The sequence below is a fragment of the Mus musculus genome, chromosome 1 (assembly GCF_000001635.26).
Source record: "Mus musculus strain C57BL/6J chromosome 1, GRCm38.p6 C57BL/6J".
Taxonomy (NCBI): domain Eukaryota; kingdom Metazoa; phylum Chordata; class Mammalia; order Rodentia; family Muridae; genus Mus; species Mus musculus.
In genome coordinates, this window is record NC_000067.6 from 155,332,818 (window position 1) to 155,354,400 (window position 21,583).

The 21,583-nt window shown below is 39.1% G+C and overlaps 1 protein-coding gene and 1 pseudogene across 1 annotated transcript in view; one reads left to right on the top strand and one right to left on the bottom strand.

Annotated features, from left to right (window-relative positions):
• The window catches only part of Xpr1 (xenotropic and polytropic retrovirus receptor 1), a 141,788-nt gene that overhangs the window by 57,161 nt on the left and 63,044 nt on the right, over positions 1–21,583 (bottom strand). The window contains exon 3 of the mRNA NM_011273.2: positions 12,736–12,837. Coding sequence (NP_035403.1) covers positions 12,736–12,837 — 102 coding nt within the window. The remainder of the gene's footprint in view (positions 1–12,735; positions 12,838–21,583) is intronic.
• On the top strand, positions 15,734–16,236 carry Gm17974 (predicted gene, 17974; annotated as a pseudogene).

Genomic DNA, 21,583 nt, shown 5'->3' on the forward strand with positions numbered 1-21,583 from the left:
ACCATGTGATCAGCAACAATGATCCTAGGTATACATCTAACAGCACTGAACATAAAGTACCTACGTAAAACCTTGATACATAAATAAACACGTCCCCCTTCACCCAAATGTCTACCAGTTGATGAATGGGTAAACAAAGGCGTGTGCTGTATATACAAGCATATATACAGAATGCAGTCTCAGCCATACAGAAAAGTCAATCTCAGACTCTACTTCCATGAACTGCCCAGAACAAGGACACCACAGAGACACAAGCACATTAGCAGCAGGGAAGGAGAGCAGTGGAGTGAGTGCCAGCAGGACTAAGGGGCAGCACGTCTAAGGGTGACAAGAATGCTCTGGATTTAGATAGGGATGATTTACAACACTGTGACTATCCTTAAATTACACATTCTAAGAGAGCAAACATTGTGGCTAAGGATATAGCCCAGTTAGTAAAGGCTTGCCTTGCATGCATGAGGCCCTGGGATTTATCCCCAGCACTTGAATAAATAAATAACAAAACTGATTTTGTGTGTGTGTGTGTGTGTGTGTGTGTGTGTGTGTTGTGTATCTTATTTTAAAAGAGCCATGTAAGATACATTTCTGAAGGTCCAGCAAGGGCTAGAAGTCTTGCTGCCAAACCCGACAACCAGAATTCAATATCCAAGACCCATATGGTGGGAAAAAGAACTCCTCCAAATTATCCTGTGACCGCCACAAACCCACTGAGGTACATACTGGTTCTGCAGCTTCATACACAAACAGGACTGGAATTAGAGCTTGAGGCTATACTTGCTGTGTCACCGAACCTCATCACTTCTCTACAAGTTTTTCAAAACCACCCTAAAACCAACGCACTGTGTGTTAAAAACTAGACTCTTTCTGGATAGGTGCGTCTTTGTTAGACGTAGATAGTTGTACCTCAGTAGGACTGGTTTCATGACCCCAAATCTGCAAGTGTTTCTGCCAGATGGAGTAATACTTACTTTACAGGTGACCTACTCAAATGTCCATATACTTCAAGTCACCTTTCAGTTATTTATATTCACACAGCCTTTTAAACTCTGGGTCACAATCAGATGGTATTATGTAGGTGAATATGGGGTTTTCAAAATATCTAGCAACATTAGAAGCTTTCTTAACATGTAATGACCAAAATTTAATTCAAAATCAAGCAAGACAATGAAGCAGTAGTTAGTTTGATAGTACTCATCCAGGGTGCATTGCACAACTTCATTTGAGCCTTGTGAACACACAAATGCACTCAGCTCTGAACCAAGACTACTTATATATTATGAAATACAGGCTTTTTCTGTATATATAAGGTTTCCTGCTCCTTGAATCACAATGGTGGAATTACAGGAAAGACTTTCAGTATTTTCCTATCACCATCCCTCTAAGTATCATGGAAGTATCAAAATAGTGTCTATTTAGGTTGTATTGTTCGAATGTTCGATTTCATAGGTTGCTATGATCTCCTTCTGTCATAGACACACGAGTATGTAGGTGCAGCAAGTAAAGACAAAAGTCCTTTACTATCTCCAAGTATAACCATTAATTTTTAAAAATGTTTATATTTTTGAAATTAAAATATAATGACATTGTTTTCCCCTCCCCTTTCCTCCCTCCTACTCTTCCCACATACACCCTTTCTACCTTAAATTCATGGCCTCTATTTCTTTAACCATTGATACAGCTGCCTGTTTGTCTGTCTACCTATCTTCCTAAATATATAAATATAACCTGCTCATCATGAACATTATTTCCTAAAGCCAGTGCTGTATATGTACATGAACATTATCTTATACTCTTTATTTATTATATTGTGAGTGTGTATGACTTGTGTGTGTGCACACTTGGAGGACAGAGGAAAAATCTGTGGAGTTGGTTCTCTTCTTCCAATCCCATGTGAGGAGTAAGAGGCTTGCATTGCTAAGTGACAGGCGCCGAGGCACCTTAGTAGTCCTAGAAACATCCACATTATAAGTTAAACTTAAAATAATGCTATACACTAGAGCTAGTATTTATTTGAGAGATTATGAGTAATGTTTTTATTTCAGGGTGAGACACTCTCTGTCATGGAAGTGGCTGAATTTGAACAGAAGAGGTAAGGCACAGACAGCCGTGCTGCAGCCTGCTACAGAACAGGGTATGCAGGAGAGCCACTCTTGCAGGCACAGACAGCCATGCTGCAGCCTGCTACAGAGCAGGGTATGCAGGAGAGCCACTCTTTTTTTTTTTTAAGTTAGGTATTTTCCTCATTTACATTTCCAATGCTATCCCAAAAGTCCCCCATACCCTCCCCACCACTCTTGCAGGACTTACTTTTAAAAACTATGACAGTGTGAAAAAAAAATCTCAGCTTAACTGAAAATCAATTTTAAGCTGTGGAAACCATGAAACCAGTTAAATTAAAACAACCTAATACTGAACATGCAGTAAGCTAAAATAAGCTACTATAATACTAAAAGTATTTCCTTGTGTTGTCTGAAACTCTTTATTTAATCCCGAAACTTAAAAACTGCTACATGACAAAAGATCTTGTTTTATCTGCTGCTATTAAAAATGAATAGTTCATGGGTAAAAACATATGGTTATGAAATTACTAAAATTTTCTTATCAAATCATGCTGCTTCTTAAAAAACTTATGGACTTTGTAATGACCAATAAAAAAAATCATTTCTTACTGGCATTTGGACAACCCAAAGTTTGCAATTCGTTAGATGAAACATCTATTCTGACACAATATAACTGTTTCTTTAAGTATGTTTAAAAAGGAAGTATATGTGAAGAATTATTCTTTTGCCACCCTTTAGGAAAGGTGGATATCACTTTAGAGTTGCTATCACAATATCAAGGTTGATATCAGGATATCACCTAACATTTCCATTCACAAATGGAGCTTTTTACAGTGAAAATATGGTACTAGCGTCTGTATAGATGGTATTGGAGCAACACTGAAAGCTGCTGGTGCACTGAGCACACACAGTTACTCAGTACTTCACAGGGAGGCACTCACAGCCCAGAGGCACTACTACCAGGTAGACGATGTGTTTTGTGATATCAGAAAAATCATTAACTTCATTAAAAGCTGCCTGAATAGTAGCTCATTTTAAAACCTTTGCTTGAAAGTTTTTCTAAACAGTTAACAACTAGAATAGGGTTAAGAAGATTCTTCAGGGGGAATAAAAGAGTCATAAGAGACGTGGGGGAGGGAAATGAGTGGGAGAGGAATGGGGAGGACAATGGAGGGATTCAGAATCAGGTGTGGGGAGGGACAGGAGGGATGGCCGGATGGCCACGAGAATGAATGGGAATCTGCATCTGGCAGGGTGGGGAGGCGGGGGACATCTCCAGGACAAGACAGAGACCTAGATAAGAGAGGCACCGAGGAAGCAATGGGGGCGTCCTTAGCTGTGACTCACAGCATTGGGGATATGGAACCTGAGGCCACCTCCTGCAGCCAGGCAGGAACCCTAAGAGAAACACCAACCCACCCACAAAACTTTCATCCCAAAATTTATCCTGTCTATAAGAAATTCAGGGACAGGGGATGGAGCAGAGACAGAGGGAATGGCCAAGCAATGACTGGCCCAACTTGAGACCTATCCCATGGGCAAGCACCAGGCCCTGACACTACTAATGATACTCTGTTATGCTTACGGATAGGAATCTAGCATGGCTGTCTTTTGAGAGGCTCTACCCAGCAGCTAACTCGAACAGATGCAGATGCCCACTGCCAAACAGTGGATGGAGCTTAGAGACTCTTAAGGAAGGATAGGAGGAAGGATTGTGGGCCCAGGAGGGGATAGGAACTCCAAAGGATGACCAACACAGTCAACTAACCTGGACCCTTGAGGCTCTCAGAGTCTGAACCACCAACCAAAGAACACATGGACTGGACCTAGGTCTCCCCGCACATATGTAGCAGATGTGCAGCTTGGTCTTCATGTAGCTTCTGAACAACTGGAACAGGGAGTGGGGAGCAGGGGCCGGTCCCAAAAGGTGTTGCCTGTACATGGGATATGTTCTTCAAGCTTGGCTGCTTTGTCTGCCTTCAAGGGAGAAGTGCCTAGTCTCACAGAGACTAGTGTCAGGGTTGGGGGATACCCTGGGGGACCCTACACACTCAGAGGCAGATGGGGGGAAGAATTGTGGGAGAGGGTAACTGGGAGGGGGGCAGTGAGTAGGATGTAAAGTAGATAAGTTAAAAAAAAAAAAGGAATGCATGTACTTGAGGCTACAAACACAGTCTGGATGGGCACAAGATAGCCAGAGACAGATGAACAAGTAAGTACGTGGTGGAGAGGTGGGAGAGACAGAGAAGAACAAAGGTTTATGTACTATGAAGAGAGGCTGAACTGGAAACACAACAGTGGTGAAGAACAGCCTGACAGGAGTAGTCTGTGATACTATCCAAGGCCATGGTGATGTCTGGGCCCATGCTGCCACAGAGAGCCATGTCTGGGTCCATGGCCTTGCCACAGCAAGGGTCTGTGTCAATGTCTGTGGCTTTTACCACCAAAGTTCCGTGTAGACGTCAGTAGTCTGGGCTGCTACCTGGAGCCATGTTGCTGTCCTAATGCTGAGCTAAGCTTACCCTAATGGCATGAGCATGGAAGAGCTGGACCAGGCCCCTGCCTGGGCAGTGCAGAAGTGGCCCTGACAGCATGGGTATGGGAGAGATTGTCAGCCTCTCACTGTAGTGGCTTGGTGTGAGACGGCAGGTCCCAAGACTTGACTCTTAGATAAGGTGGCCCTGCCCCTCATCTGAGCAAAGAGGAAGAGCTGGCTCTGGTGGCATGGATGCAGGAGAGCTGGAGGGCTGACCAACTAACTCAGCTACCATGCAGGCCCAGATCCAGGGCGCTGAGTTGGCCCACCCCAGCATCTACCCATCTGTGAGCTGCTGGAGCATGTGAAGAGGCCAGTCCTGCAGATCCAAAGTTACAGGGTCTCCATGACACAGGGAGACAACAGGATATCTGAGGAGTCCCTGTGAGGATCCAATATTGAAAGCATAGCAGAAGCCAGAGGCCTCAAACAGACCAGTGACTCATTGGAATAAACATTTGCAAGTAAAGATGTGTGGACAGAAGGCAGTACTGTGGGACACATCCCAGCATCCACATGAGATGGTAAAAGCTTGGTTTTTAATCTTTTGTTTTCTTCCGGGGGGGTGGGGGTTGCAAGGGTAGAGGGTTCATATGGAGGGACTGGGAGATGAGTGGGATTGGAGTGCACAACGTGAAATTCACAAAGAATCAATAAAAAGGTTTTGAAAAGCTTCCTTGGAAGCATTTACATAAAATATCTTTAAGTGATTAACTGAAAATAACTTTCCCAACTATCTAAATGAAGAGTTATAACTGATCATTTGAAATGTCTGGAAACAGTTATAAGGACTTTAAATTTTGGTTATAAAACAACTATGTTGTTCTACACACTAAGAAGAGGAAATAGATACAATGTCCTGCCCCCAAGTCAGAAGCCATTTGCAACTGACGCTGGGAAAAGGAAAATCTGTTTTCGCCAATGGAGAATCAACCACAATGATAACAACACACAACACACAATGGTGTATCAACCACACTCCAGGACAGGCTCCAGGCTAACACAAAACACACTCCATGTTTTCTTGTGTGCTTTTTGTTTTGCTTTGTTTTGGTATTTTTGACTTAATTGGGTTTTTTTGTTTATTTTCCTTTCCTTCTTTTTTTTTCCCCCTTTCCCTTTTTTCTTCTTTCTTTCTCTTTCTCTTTCTTTCTTTTCTTCCTTCCTTTCTTTTCTTTCTTTCTTTCTTTCTTTCTTTCTTTCTTTCCTTCTTTCTTTCTTTCTTTCTTTCTTTCTTTCTTTCTTTCTTTCCTTCCTTCCTTCCTTTCCCTTCCTTCCTTTCCCTCCCTTCCTTCCTTCCTTCCTTCCTTCCTTCCTTCCTTCCTTCCTTTCTTTCTTTTTTTAGACAGAGACAGACAAACATTTGCTATTTTTTTGAAACAGGGTCTTTCTCCATGTTGTCTTGGCTGTTCTGGAGATTGTTATGTAGACTAGGCTGGAAGAATTCATATTTTTAAAGTATCACTAAACTAATTTTGGTTTGAGATTAAGAAAATTTTCTAATAATTTCTAGGATAGCCCTTATAAAACTGCTCCCATTGTTTATTACACATTTAATGTGAAACAAGTCATTGTCATTGTTGACAATTATAAGGTCACCATAAATTATCATTAAAGACAATTAGAAATTGTTGATATGTGCTGAAAATTTTAAGGCTGCTCTATTTCCTACAGTATCAAAGAATGAGCCAAGACTCAATTATTTAGGAAAGGCAAGTAAGCACTCTCTTCTCATTAGCATGTGGATCTGTATTCATCCTTCATAAGTGGTAAATGAATCAAAGTGTTGTTTTAAAATCTATTTATTATTTATTACCAGTAAATGTGTTATCTGTCATCAAATTTTACATATCTTAAGTCAAGTAAAAATTTGGGAGATAAAAAAATATCATGAGTTAGAAAAAGTTTTAAGTTCTGATTTATAATATGAATACAATGTAAATGCTTGTTATAGTGTATTGTTTAGAGAATGAGATGAAAACTGTATGTGCATGTTCAGGGCGCACGTGCGGGTACACACACACACACACACACACACACACACACACACACACACACTTGCCATGCTAGGGATGGATTCCATGGTCTCATACATGCTACTAATGTGCTCTACCACTGAGCTATGCCTTTCGCTTTCCTGATTACCTTCTCAAATATACTGGTTGATTCAGAGATGCAGAACCAATTGTTATGGAAGGTCAATTACTTGATAAAATAATTGTAACTTACATTCTAAGGTCATAATTTATTATATGGAACTAGGCAGATTTGTGTTAAAATCTTTGCTATTAGCTCTTACAATTTTAGTTCAGTTTATTTCTTCAACTCTTGTAAGCCTTTCACAGGCGAAATAAAGCTGTAACAGCTCCTACAAAATACTTGTAAAGATTAAGTGAACTGTAAATGCCAAACAATGGTGATTAGACAGTAACAACAACAAGGGCTCTCTATGACCATGCCCGCAGAGTGCTAGACTCTTGGCCACTGAGACTATTATACATGCCTCAGTGAGGATTTAGGCTTCTGTTCTCTCTGGCTCTGCTGCTTCCTTTGCATGACTGTTTCTCAGAAGTTATTTCTACTGGATGCTTCCAAGATTCATCTCTATCCTTAACTACCTGACTTTCATTTTCCTATGCTTGATAATTTATTTTTCATGTATGTTTGATGATTTTAAACTTTATTAAAAAATAAAATCAGATTTTACTGCTCATTCCAAATTAATTTAACCCATCCTTATAGTTCCATTTATCTGGGATCCGTTTATAGATCCAAGAAATCACTCTCTCCATCTCTAAAACCAACAACATTCTCTCTCAGGAGGCCCAGAAAGATTCCTTCAGTGGCTATTGTAGGAAGTAAGTCCCTGAAGAAAGCACCTGCATCAGTGAAGAGCTCTGAGTCTGCTTTCCAGCACAGAATAGGCACGTTCATCAGAGAGGGGCTCATCATGGTTCTTTGATTTCAGTAGCATCAAAAAGACTCTGGAATAGAAGGGCCAGGTGGTAGCATATAACCAACCCCCCAAAACAAACTAGCTGTGCTTATCATAAAAGGCAACTGGGTGAATTACTATTGAGAATGGTTCAACCCATAAGATTTTTTAGCTGTGGTTAATTGATCAAGGTTTTTCTTAGGAATGAAACAATCGGCAAACTATTTGAATACTACTTGATCACTATACAGTCTAGTGATAGATGGCCGAGTTTAGTCAACTGAGCACCCAGAGCTAATTCACACACAATGAGACCCCTGACTGAAACACAGCAAGTTGCCTGCTCTTATCATTTCCAATATACCTACCCCTGACTATTCAAGGATCTCTCTCTGTCTGTCTGTCTGTCTGTCTATGTCTGTGTCCCCCCCCCCCCCAGTGTTGGGAGGTTGAAAGAGAAGAGAGGTGGAAAAGGGTAGAAGAAAAAGGAACCCTCAATCAAAATTCTGACTATAGTTATCTTTTGTTTCAGATAATTTTCCAGTTGTTTTTTCTACTTCTGTGAAGGATGGCATTGGAATTTTGATGGCATTGCACTGGGTGCAAAGACTGCTTTGGCAAGTGTGATCTGCTAGTAATAGTAACCCTGCTAACTCGTACACAGAGCGGAGCTTCTATCTCGCCACGCTCTTCCTTCAGGCTTTCAGGGTTTCACTGCATGTGCATTGTCACTGCATGTGCAGTAAGCTTATGCCATTTTGTTCTCATATCCATACCCTCTCCTCCTCCCCCACCCTTTCTGACTTGAGGTAACTGAATGTATTCCCAAGCTCTTTTTAGTAAGCTCACTATTGGCTATGGAATAGCTACTATTTTTCAATGCTTTCTTTTATATCTTGCTACTTTGCTACATTTATTAAACCAAGAATTCTGGTAGTCTTTAAGTCTTTCCAGTGTAGGATTATATCATCTACAAACAAGGACAATTTGACTTCTTCATTTTCTCTTTGCATCCTTTATCCTTTCTCTTGTCTTAAAGGTCTGGCAAAGATTCCAAGCACCACGCTGAATAGGAGTGACGAGGGGAGAAGCCCACTTCTCATTTAGAGAAAATGCTCTCAGATTGTCCCTACTTATTATATTGGCTATGTATAGGTCTGCCATATGCCACCTTCACTGCGCTGAGGCAGGATCCTTCTATTACTAGTTTGTTTTATTCAGGGCTTTTATAATGAAGGAATGTTTAATTTTATCAAAGGATGTTTGTTTTTTACATTTATTGAAATGATCGTGTGATTTGGGGCTCTTGATTCTATTTATGTGCTACTGAAACATCCTTGCATTCCTGGAATGAAACTAACTTGATCATGCATGAACTTTTAAATGTACTGGTGAATTTGGCTTCAAGTATTTTACTGAAGATATTCACAGTTATGTTCATCTTGGAAACTGGGGTTCCTCATTTTTAAAACTCCCCTCTTTCCCCATGGTCTTTCAATTGTGAAAACCTTTTTCTACAAATATAAATAACTGCCCTTTAAAAATTAAACAAAACAGGGGCTGAGAGTTGGCTCAGTGGTTAAGAGGACTGACTGTTCTTCCAGAGGTCCTGAGTTCAATTCCCAGCAACCACATGGTGCTCACAACCATCTATAATGGGATCTGATGCCCTCTTCTGGTGTGTCTGTAAACATCCACCGTGTACTCATATATGTAAAACAAATAAATAAATATTTTAAAAAAATAAACAAAAACATACAGTAAAAAATAAGAATAATTTATGTCAGGTTTTCAACAACTGAAAATAGCTCCTTGCTTTTTAAAAATTTAGCTGTCTTCAGACACACCAGAAGAGGGTATCAGATCCCATTACAGACAGTTGTGAGGCACCATGTGGTTGCTGGGATTTGAACTCAGGACCTTTGGAAGAGCAGTAAGTGCTCTTAAAGGCTGAGCCATCTCCCTAGCCCCGGCTTCTTACTTTTAATAAGTAGAATTAATTTGACTATTTTATAAGCAAGTATATGTTGACTTAGGAAGGTTAAAATCGTTTTTTAAAATCTTAAAAGTAAACAAAAATAAAAACTTGAGGTTAAAAATTTCAAAATGTAATCAGTTGGTGGAATTAACATTTTTATTATTGTATTTAGTTTTGGCTCTTTGATATGATTAGAAAGACACAAAATTGGGAGGTATTGGAATGTTTGGATCCTGAAGTCACTTAAAGGTTGACGATTTTTTAGATATTAAGTAATTGGTGAGATCCAAGTGGCTGAAGATGAGCTAATAAAAATAAGCTCAAATAGATGGCATACGGATCGTCTGAGACAAGCCTGGGTAAATAGTGAGATCTCCTCTCAATCCTTACCAAAGCTCATGTGCTACTTATGGTTTCTCTTGGGCTTGAGTGTCTGAGGACTGCAGTCTATAAGACAATCTGCAGTACAAGAAGCAGCTAAATAGGGAAGAAAGTGATACTGCCTCCAACAACTACCAAATTATATTTCTGACAATCATGTTTTCATATTACCATTTCCTGACCTGGCAGAAATTCAGTCAGTGACTATCAATTTGTACCCCAATGGTCCTGCCAATACACACAGATAAGTCATTAACTCACACCGTCCAAAAAAAAAATTTAATAATAGCTAACCCAAAATAACTTTTGAAAACTGACCTACTCAAAGATATCACGTTTTAAACTGAATCTTGCAACCCAATATGGGTCAAGACTGATGTTCAAAGCCAATTGGATTGGCTGTAGTGGTACACGCCTTTAATTCCAACACTGGGAAGATAGAGTTAGTTCAATCTTGTGAGTTCAAGGCCAGGATGGCCTATATAATAGCAAATTCTAGGCCAGTTAGAACCGCACAGTGATACATTATCTTAAAATACAGACACAGATACAGACACATACCCATGCACAATTTAGTAGACTATAATCAGCATCTTAAAAATCAATCAAAAAAGCAAAAGTATAAAAACAGAATAGATTAAAAGCAAATAAAATATTGTTTGATTAAAAAACATTTAAATTATTTAAACATTTGTATATCCTCACTCAGAGGTACATTTAAGTACACAAAAAAATATGAAGGTGTCGTGGTGCATGCCTTTAATCCTGGCAGAAGCAGGGTTATTTCTGAGTCTACAGAGCAAGTTCCAAGGACAGCCAGGGTTACATAGAGAAACCCTATCTTGAAAAACAAAACTCGAGCCGGGCGTGGTGGTGCATGCCTTTAATCCCAGTACTTGGAAGGCAGAGGCAGGAGGATTTCTGAGTTCGAGGCCAGCCTGGTCTACAGAGTGAGTTCCAGGACAGCCAGGGTTATACAGAGAAACTCTGTCTTGAAAAACCAAAAAAAAAAAAAAAAAAAAAAAAGAAGAAGAAGAAGAAGAAGAAAGAAAGAAAAACAAAACTCAGCAACAAAAAAGACTATGCTTAATCATAAAGTAGATTTTTTTTCTATAATTCAAAATTTATCTATTGCTAAGATAGGCATACTCTTTCCAATGTTCTTACTTCTGTATCATGGTAGCCAAAACACCAGACAAAAACAGGATGCAAAATCTGTCCTGACTCAAGGATTCAGATTTGAGCCCAGCAGTGGTGAGAGTGGCAGAGCAGTGTGAGGTAGAGGCTGTCTACATCACCCAGAACAGGAAGTAGAGAAAGTAGATGACAACCAAGGGCCAAGGCTAATGGTCAAAAGCCCACCTCCAGTGGCCTGCTCTGCTATCCATGATCCATCTCCTGAAGGTTCCACAGCCTCTCAAGACAACACCCCCACTCAGGAACAAAGGGTTAAAAACGAGCTTGTGAAAAGCAGTTCAGATTCAAACCACAGACACCTCCCACAACAGCTGCCCTTCTCTGTCACCACAGCTGGTTCTTCCTTGACCTTCCAGCTCCCAACTGGAAATCGCATGTGTCCTTGGGATACTGCAATTCTTTCTGCACAATTCTCTTGAAGACCTACCCATTTTCATGCTTTCAAACATGCTGGGACATAGGTCATAGAAGCTTATGTTGGGATTTACTAATGTAGAGGAGAACAATTCTGGGCAAGTATGGCCAAGAGTGAGAGATATGTCAAAGGAGAGTGGAACCCAAAATGGACTGTCCACACAGGAAATTAAGTCACCAGGGTTATACAGAAAGTTGAGATAAAGCTTTAAATGGAAGCTGGACATCTCCATTCTCAGGGAGCAACCAAGAGTTCAGAAGCAAACTCTGTAAGATGTCCAAAGATCCATTTTGCAAGAGACATAGCAGTGCTGATGTTAAAATACAATGGCACCTAAAAGAATACTGGATCTAGCCTTTTAGGGTTTTGGCACCTCTCCATCCAATCTCCCACTGTGCATTAAAAAAAGTAATCAAGCCCATCTGAAGGCTGCTGAGAGAGCATCTAAATAAAATGCTTCCAAAAACTGTACACAAGCTAGGAAGAAAAAGCAAACCAATAAAGCCATGTGAATAGTCATCCCTGGACTAACCCATACTAAGGGGGGGGGAGGTTGTTGTTGTTGCTGCTGCTGTTGTTTGTTTGTTTGTTAATGAGTATGACAGTACTAACACTTTAAAAGGTATTCCCAAAGTAGGTAATTCAAAGCAGGAAGGGGTAAATTCAGTAATGTACGGTAAATACAGGATGAAATCTCTCTGAATCTAACTCACTGGACTCAGAAAACCATCTAATTATCAACTAGGCTCCACGAGATTTGTGATGCCTAAGGCAGTGCTCTAGGCAATCCATTATAAGGACATTGCTTTACTAATCTCCATTTGAAGTACATTAAAACACAAACTTTAAACATGCTACACATATAAAAATAGAAGTTAATACTTTTTTCTCAAACTCCAACAGCACTTTGCAGATGACACTCTGAAGACCAGTGCTTTAAAGGGATGCAGATAGTGTCTGAGCCACTGAAAGGGCATAAAGTTAACTTAAGCAATAGCCTGGAGGTGGCAATAAAACTTATAAAAAGATAAAATCAAACTTATAACTCTGAATGTCTTGTAACTGTAAGAGAACCTAGGCAACTTCATATGAATTATAAACACTGAGGTGCCAGACATGTCCTTAATCCAACCAAACAAATCCATTATTGCAGCAGAAGCACAAGGTAGCTTCAAAGGACACTGAACGAGTCTGAGCCATCACAGAATGTTTCTTCTCCTGGTGACTACTCACCTGAATAAAATGTGTTGATTTTGGCAAGTTCCTTTTCACAGGTTTGGAAAAACTTTTCTTCAAACTTGGCAAAATATCTCTTAACTGTATCCTCATCTGTAACTGAAAAGCAAGAAAAAACATTCAAATTTAGGGCAGAAGGCCAACTGGGGAAAGTAGGGTAAAAATAAGATTAGTTTTCTTAGTCTTTGGAACTGAAGTAGATGCCTGCATGTAAGCACCTGGAGTGGGAAGAGGCTAATGCAGGTGCACTGCTGCTATAAGTCACCACAGCAAGAAGAGAAATGCTGAGACTTCCTAAGAGGGAGAGACTTCTGGAGGCAGTTAATCAAGAAGGTTCAAGGGCTAGCAGATGAAATGAGTAGAATTCAGTTAATCAAAAGGAAAATTAAATGTTTCAGAGAAGAAAAAAAAAAAGCAATGAAGATATGAAGAAAAGAAAGTGCAGCATGTTTCCGGGAAAATCGGTTAAGTTGTATTTTATGTTATGCCGGCATTCACTTATTTTTATTTTAGCTGTACAGAGAAGGTGGTGTGGTCTAATGGTCCACAGTTTTGGTCAGAAGCATCCCAGTAACATAATGACTCAAACAAGTCACCTGTACAGTGGGTAAATGACAGCTGACACCTTCAGGTCAGAGGGTGACTCCTAGAAATGTCACCTAGTCACTTTGTGTGTCGATATGGCTTTGTCAGATCTTTCTGTCTTCTGGGATCATAAATATCTATATCATTAATCCAGATACTTTAAAAACATCAAGTGGGCCAATGATATATGTCTTTCTGTAGGCTAGATCTACTTTGTGAGTTTTGTCCTAGAACCTACAAACTATTAAATCTACTGGAAATGCAGAATAAAGAGCTTCAGGGGCCTCCAAGACCTTTTTTTTTTCATGTAAGATTTGACTAAACTTCTAAATGTTAACCAAAATATAGAAACTTTCCATATTTGGACCTAGAGTACCTTAACTTTAGATGTATAGAAAAAGAGTAGGCTCCTTTCCATCCCCAAACTCCTAGAATGTTAGTGCATTCCCAGAAACCTTTAAATATTCAACCTGTGTAAAAAAAAAATAAATGAAATGTCATTTCCCTAAGAAACATGATACATACACAACACATACACACACGCACATACATACACCTCAGCAATACAAATACTTTAAAGAGAGATAAAAGGGCCTAACAGTTTTAAAGGGCTGTCATATCTGACCTCACTCAATGAGCAGAGGTGCTGGCCTCCAACACTGAGAGTTCCTGTAGTACAAAGAGTGGAGAGAGAACAGACTGCCCAAGCCTTCTACAGCTGGCAGGTATGTCCCGCCTAAATAAATAAGTATAACAAAAGAGCCTTTTAAAGGTTATCAAATCTATTCATTTAATTTAAGTCTAAGCATACAATGTGGGTCGTTGTATTGGTTCTTCAAAAATACACGGATGACTACTTCTCAGGTAAATGTAGCAATTAAGGTTTAACAAAGGCTAGCTGCTCAAGGCCACTGAGAATCATTTTCTTTTCAAAGCATAAAGCAGGCCCCAGCTTTTTAAGGAAGCTGGCCCTGAGTTAAGGAAATTCCATGGTAACAGATTCTGTGCTTAGAATAGCATCTTGCTCCACCTAATTGAAAATAAGAGCAATAAATTGTTTTCCTATATTTTTCATTTTAATTTTACTACCTATTGTTAAAAAAGAAATCCCCAAAGCAGAGAGGGGCTTGGTTATATATATTTCCTGTACTTCTCTACTAACATTAAGATAAAGTAGCAAAGTCCAGCAAGATAATTTAAATATAGCTTCTATTCTTAAGAATAATCATAAACACATTAAAGTTTATATAGAAGTTACATATTCAGGAATATCAACTATGTAAAATATTGCCAAGGACTTAGAAACAAAAACATCCATCTATGCATTAATGTGAACATTCTGCTTTTTTACTTCAACAGCTACTTCATCTAAAATACCAGCAGTCTGTTATCTCTATTCACATACAACTTAACTGCCATGAATCATAACAGAATACTGTAAGGTTTCATCAACACAGGGAAGTCAGAGCTGAGAGTAAAGAGGAGACACCGTAAGGGACAACAGCAAGGGCAGCTGTGCAGAAGAAATCCATGAACACCGCTGCTGTCGTTCTCTAGGATTCAAAGACTGATCCATACAGGGAACTGGCGGCAAACCACGGGTAGAAGATTAGGACAAGACAGAAAGAGCAGAGACCCAATCAGACTTGGACATAAAAGAATGGATTATACAGAAGTCTCATAAACACTACATAAAATATGGAAACCATAAATAAATGATTAACCCATCTACAAAATGAAGTATTTCTCTTTAAAAATGCCATAAGTGCAGTCAAAAAAGAAGTGGGAGAGGGAATTTTATATGCAGCACTTGATAAAAGATTTATATTCAAAATTTACACTCAGAGTGGGGAAATGGTTTGGCAAGTAAGAACACTTGAATTCAGATCCCCAAATCCCAAGCAAAATTTATTTTAGAAAATGTTTATAAGTCAATATTAAAATTATTCTTTATTCCTTAATAAAATGGGCCAATTAAAGCAATTCATAAAAAATGACAAGCGGCCACAAAAAAAAAATTGAAAGGAGGCTCAACATTAAAATTCCAAATAAATTCAAGATCTAAAATATAGAATGAAATTTCACTGTCAGATTGGGAATGATTTTAAAATAGTAATATCGCTTTGGCAATGATAAGGGTAAATCAACACTCTCGCTCCCTGTCGATAGCTATGTGAATCTGTAGTCTCTTTAGGAAGATAGTTTGGCAGTAGTTATCAAAATGTTCAGTATGCTCAATCCTACTCATAGAAAAAACACTCTAAAAGAATCTGCACAAAATAATGTTATCTGTACGGATTTCATTCACCATTATTTTTTAATAGTAAAAGAGAAGACAAATGGGGTCCAGTAGTTACACCATAGCAGTAATTTTTAAGTATATATGACTTTTGGTCAGTTGTGTCAGATAAGGCTGAGTAGCTCCTTCCCAGCTAACAACCACCAGAAACTCATTAAAGAGGACCAAGAACACAAGCTTTGTACTATCTATGAAAAGCGAATGGCCACAGAATTAATTGCTGATGTTCTGGCTGAAGACTGGATGGGTTGTGTGGTCCAAATCAATGGTGGGAATGACAAACATAGTTTTCCCATGAGTCAGGGTGTCCTGACCCACAGCAGAGTGTGCCTGCTGCCGAGACGGGCATTTTTGAAATAGACCAAGAAGAACTGGAAAGAGCAAGCACAAATCTGTTTGTGGATGTCAACTGAGTGTTCTTAACTTAATTATTGTTAAAAAATAAAAACAAAAATAGGAGAAAAAGCTATCCTAGGACTGTGCCCAGGTGGATAAAGCCCCCAAAGAGCCTGAAGAATCTGAAATTTTCATTCTTTCTAAAGATGTTATCCAATGTTGTCTGAAAGACCTTAAACAAAAAAGGTAAGATGTCCAGGACCAAAGCAACCGAGTAAGTTTCTATCGTTACTCCGTATGTCCAACGTATGTCCAACAATCAGGTGCTCTCCAAGAGAAGTATGCACTCTTAACCTCTGAGCTATCTCCTCAGCCCTAGGACTGATACTCTTACAAGAAGGAAAAGGCACCGGAAAACTCCCTCCTTCCCCCATCACCCGGTGAAAAAGCAATGTTCCGGGCTGTTTCTGGAAGCCAAGAAGCTTCACCAGAATCCGAGCCTCGCAGTATTTTGATCTTGATCTTTGAGCCTTTAGAACGATGACATAGTAAATGTCCTTTGCTTATACCACCTAGCCTTCTGTAATAGCAGCCTGAGCAGACTTAATGAGTCAGATGTGTCCTAAGCTCAAAAATTAGTCACAACCCCACACACAAACCCTAAGCTCAATTCAAAGAGAGCTAGCGTGAAAAAAGTACAAATCTTGGTAAGACATCAATATACCCTATGCTGACTAACATTAACATAACAGGAAAAAAATAAAGTGTGCAAAAAAAATAGAGATCAGATGAAGAATTCTTGAGAGAACGCTGCTGGAGAGTTCCCTTTACTCTGGGTTAAGCAGTCAATTATGCTAATACACAGAGTCTGAGTTCTACATTTGTACAACTGTTATAGCTACTTCACATTTGTGGGTGACAGACAATTTTTCATCTAGCCTGCCATGCTTTTTAAGAATACCAATCAAGGCAAACAACCACCACTGCTCAAAATTCACCATGTAATAAGTGCTTTACAACCACTCTTGGGAAGATTTTAATTTTATACCAAAGAAGTCGTTTAATCTTTTAATGCAGTACCTGGGTTAGCTAGATCAACACCAAACCTCTCCAGCCCAACTTACAGCTTCTGTGAACTGCATTTCATTTCTGGTATTTCGTAAAATGTTTATGAAAAGAACAGCCCGAATTTCCAGATTTGTGAGATGCCTAGGCTTTGCCTCCATTATTTAAGTCCTATGTCAAACATATTATCAGCATATGCTCCATATATTATTTCTGAAATGTAAATGTTGAAATTATTTTAATATTATGAGGATGATTTAGTTTGTGATGATTTATTAATGTTCAAAGTCAACAACTGATGAGGGAGTGGCTGGAAGGATAAAGCCACACAAGCCTGAGGACTGCTGCTTGGATCCTGAGCCCAAGTAAGAGCTGGGACAGTACCTGGAGACAGCACCTGGAGACAGAAAAAGATCTCTGGGGCAAGCTGGCTACCGAGACAAGCTGGAACTGGTGAGTACAACTTACAGTTGGTTCTTTCCTTGCATCATATGGGATTCAAGACCCCACCTCAGGCCACCACTGGTTGGCAGTGGCATCTTTATCTGCCAAGCCTTCTTACCCTGCTGTGGTTGTTTTAGGTCTTATTTTCAATGGTGGACAATCTGCTTTCTAGAACTTTTTTGTTGTTATAATTGACTTAACAGGTTACTATACTCTAATGGGTAGAGGCCATGAATACTGCCAGAATATCTTTCAATGTCTAGGACAGCAATCCTTCCCTGCCCTTGTCCCTTGCAAACAATACCTCCAAATGTGTGAGGCTGAAAACTCTGTTTTGCAGCAAGGAAGCTTTACTAACTAGTGAGGGGACTCAGTCCAGTGTTACACTAACAATGCAGTTCTGAGGGAGCCTCTAGCATCAGTGCTCTATCTAGAGCACACTCCTGGAGGCCCTGACTTTACTGTCACCTTGACTACCTCTGCATTTTCACTGCAGTCTACATGCAGTGACTTCTTATTTTATTCTTATCAGGAAGCTTTAAAACTTTAAAATATGTGCTGATCAAAAATAGGAAGAATATTTAGTGTTACTGGTTTCATGCTTTTAAGAAGACTAGTTGGAGCTTTTAAGAGTGTGAAATTTATAACTAGGAATAACTAACTTAAAATTCTATTTTTTTTCCCAGAAACTATACTACATCCACAGAAGGGAAGATAAATTATAAAAAGCATATTGCAAATACGATTCCAACGATAAAAATGTTACTCTAAAATCATTGGTGTAGTAGAAATGGGAATAGACTGGGAGTTCTTCATTCAACAATACTAAGTCCCTCCTACACACCAGGCAATGTGGCAGTTGTGATGAGCAAAATACATTAATTCTGCTCTCACAGAGTACAGCCTACTTAGGAAAAATGCCAATTAACGTTAACATGGATTCTGAAAAAAGGGCAAAAGAGAAAAACAAACCCAAAAAGCTCCAGTAGTGAGACCATATCAAGTCTAAAAGGACCAGGAGAAGAGATTGGGGGTGGGGGGTGTCTCTGAAGAAGTGTCCTTAAAGATGAACTCTGCAGGGTATTTAGTCATTCACTGGAGCAGCAGAGGGTCCAAGCATCAAGAGCAGTATCGAACAAGATGCCAAAGGAGGAAATGGATAAAGTAAATCTGAGAGACTGAGTTTGTGAGGGGACCAGGGAGCCATGGTGACTGTTGAAGCTAGGAGGGAGGCAAGGCCTGACCAGGCAAGGCCTCAGGAAGACTAGCTTTCCTTCTGAAAAGAATGATTACCACAGAGGGGTAATTATGAGCAGATCTGTTTTCTAAATGAGAGCTAGAGAAGACCAATCAGGCACAGCACAGAAAATATCATGAGGGAGACAGCCTGCGCTATAGTGAGGATGAGGAGTGGAGCAGTTAGATCACAAGCCGGCCTGTGGGGCGGGGCTGGGGTGTGGTCAGGGCTGTGGGGTCTGTCAATGAACCTCTTATCAGTTCCTTTTCTCAATGTAACCACACTGAAGAAAGCCTCTCTTTACTTCAAATTAAGAACTGTTTTACAGATAAAAATTAACGGTTTTTCACAACAGATTTTGTTGCCCATTGCCTAAGAGTTTGATGATTCTCTACATTCTCTCTTTAAAAGGGTGGACATTTGAATAGGTAATCTCAAAAATTCTTTCTTATCTTCAAATTTTTTATTCCATAATTTAAATTGCTGATTTGTGCAAACTGATCTGAATTCTGCCTGGCTTCTGTGGTCCTAAATAGGAATCTCTGAGCTGAGTCTGTCTTTGAGGTTTTATCACATAAAGTTCTAACCAAATGTGGCTTTAAATATTCTTGGCAGAACACAGAGCAAAAAGTCTTTGAAATCATAGTAGTGATACGTAACAAATGAAATTAATCTCATCTGTATAGTAGCTTTAATACAATCTAAGATATTAATTATGCTAATAAATGTGTGCCTGATATCTACTAGACAAACAAGTTTCCATGTGAAATTCTGACAAATACATCCAAACAGGGCATCACTCAACAGTAAAGTGAGCTGGTGAGCCTAGCGATATTCACAAGTTTTTTGCTCTTGTAACGCCTAAAAGATTTGAGTCTATCTTACACTTTTCTAAGTTAAGACAAAGGATATTTAACAATTTAAGTAGTTAGAGACAATGTAATTTCTGTTGGAGTGTGATTAAAACAACACTGTGAGAAAAAATTTAATGGAATTTAAATGCACAGTAATTTAATCACTACTACCAAAATTCACTATTACTTTCAAATACACAAATAAAAGGACTAGGGACACAGGGCAGCAGTAGAGCACTTGCCAAGCAAGTCTATAGCCTTGGGTTCAATACTCAGTACTGCAGAAAAGCCAAAAGCACTTGTCAAACACATGAAAACAAGATCTTTTAACACTGAAATTCATATATGTTTTCTTCTTGAACTTATATTTCCATTCTATTCAGATTACAAATTTTATGTTAATATATTTTTATGTTTAGTCATTTACTAAACATACCACCATATTTCCTCAGCATTAAATATTCATATGAATTAAAATTTAAATACTAAAACTTTTCTAATAACTATCTTTTAAATATTAAAATTTCTCCTGCACTGAGCTAATACAATTATTAGAATGTACTATATCAAAACAACATTAATATTTACAAATATTAAAGATAAAATGGCATCATTGAGGATATGAATATAAATCTCATATTGAAATGGATGGAGCTCCTCCAAACTCATTCATAAATCCTTTGATAAGTGTTATATGGTTACTAGAAAGATAAAATTTATTTACTTGCAAGAATAATGGATATTATATTGCCAGCACATTCTAAATAGTGTGAAAGATCATCTCTCCCATTTTGGAAATCGTATCCGTGTGAGGAGAAGCTTTGTACATACAAATGATTAGTATATACAAGCAATAATTACAACAGGCATTCTCCCCTCTGTCCCGAAAATGTTGGCTATGTGCCAGGTACCAACCTGCTGATTAGAGACATAGTGACTGAGAAAACAAACTCAGTTCTGTACTTTGAGAGAAAACAGACACTAAGTAAGTAATCAGAAGAGCTGTTTAATAATGAAAGGAAAGCGCAGGACAGGAGAATACATGCCCAAAGGTGCTAACCCATAATGAAGAGTTCAAGCAGGCCATGCAGAGGACAGACATTGCAGTTGAGTTATGAAGGAAAGAATGAGGGGTGTAGGTAGGAAGAACTAAGAGAAATGAGACCAGGCCAGACTAATAATATGGTCTGAAGCAATTTTAGCAAAGTTATTATGAGTAGTAAAAGGTAAAGAGACTGAGCCTCATAGTACAGAACACCTAACTGCTGGGGCTTTGCCCATCAGACTCAACTGTTGAAGCTCTAACCCTCAACATATTATTCAGAAGCAGGGCCTTTACAATTAATTGGGTTTGGGTAAGATCAAGAGGGTAGAACTCATATTAGAATAAGAGAGAAAAACAAGATTACTCTTTGCTGGCACAAACCAAGGACATGTCATGTGACAACATACCAAGAAGAGAGACTTCACTAGAACCCAGCCATTTCTGATACCCTGAGATCTTGGACTTCCAGCCCCCAAAACTATGACAAATAAATGTATACTGTTTAAGCTAGTGAGTCTGTGACAATGTGATTCAGCTGCCACCTCACTAAATATGGGGCTAAGAAAGAACAAGGAGAATTTTCAGGAGCCAAAAACATAGAAAAAATCTGCAAGTATTCTGAGCACTGAAACAAAGGCCCATATAGTAAAGGTGCCTGGAGACATGCTGACTGGTGAAATAACACAAGTATCCTAGTTAAACAGTGCTTAATGCGGTATAGATCCACCTCTGACATGCTTTCTCTTAAGGAGCTTCATGAACCACACTGCTACAGTAAACCCTCATTTTACTTGGTCATTCAACTTGTTTTCAGTAAGAGAGCACACCTTATTGCCACACCAGAATATACTTAAGCCTTGAAGCCATGCAGAAGAATTGATGTCTACCTCCAGTTTAAGTCTCTGTCACCAAGTGAATCAGTTTGTGTGTATTGAAGTTCAGATAAGAGCTTAATGTCTACAGTTAGGCAACTTACGCAG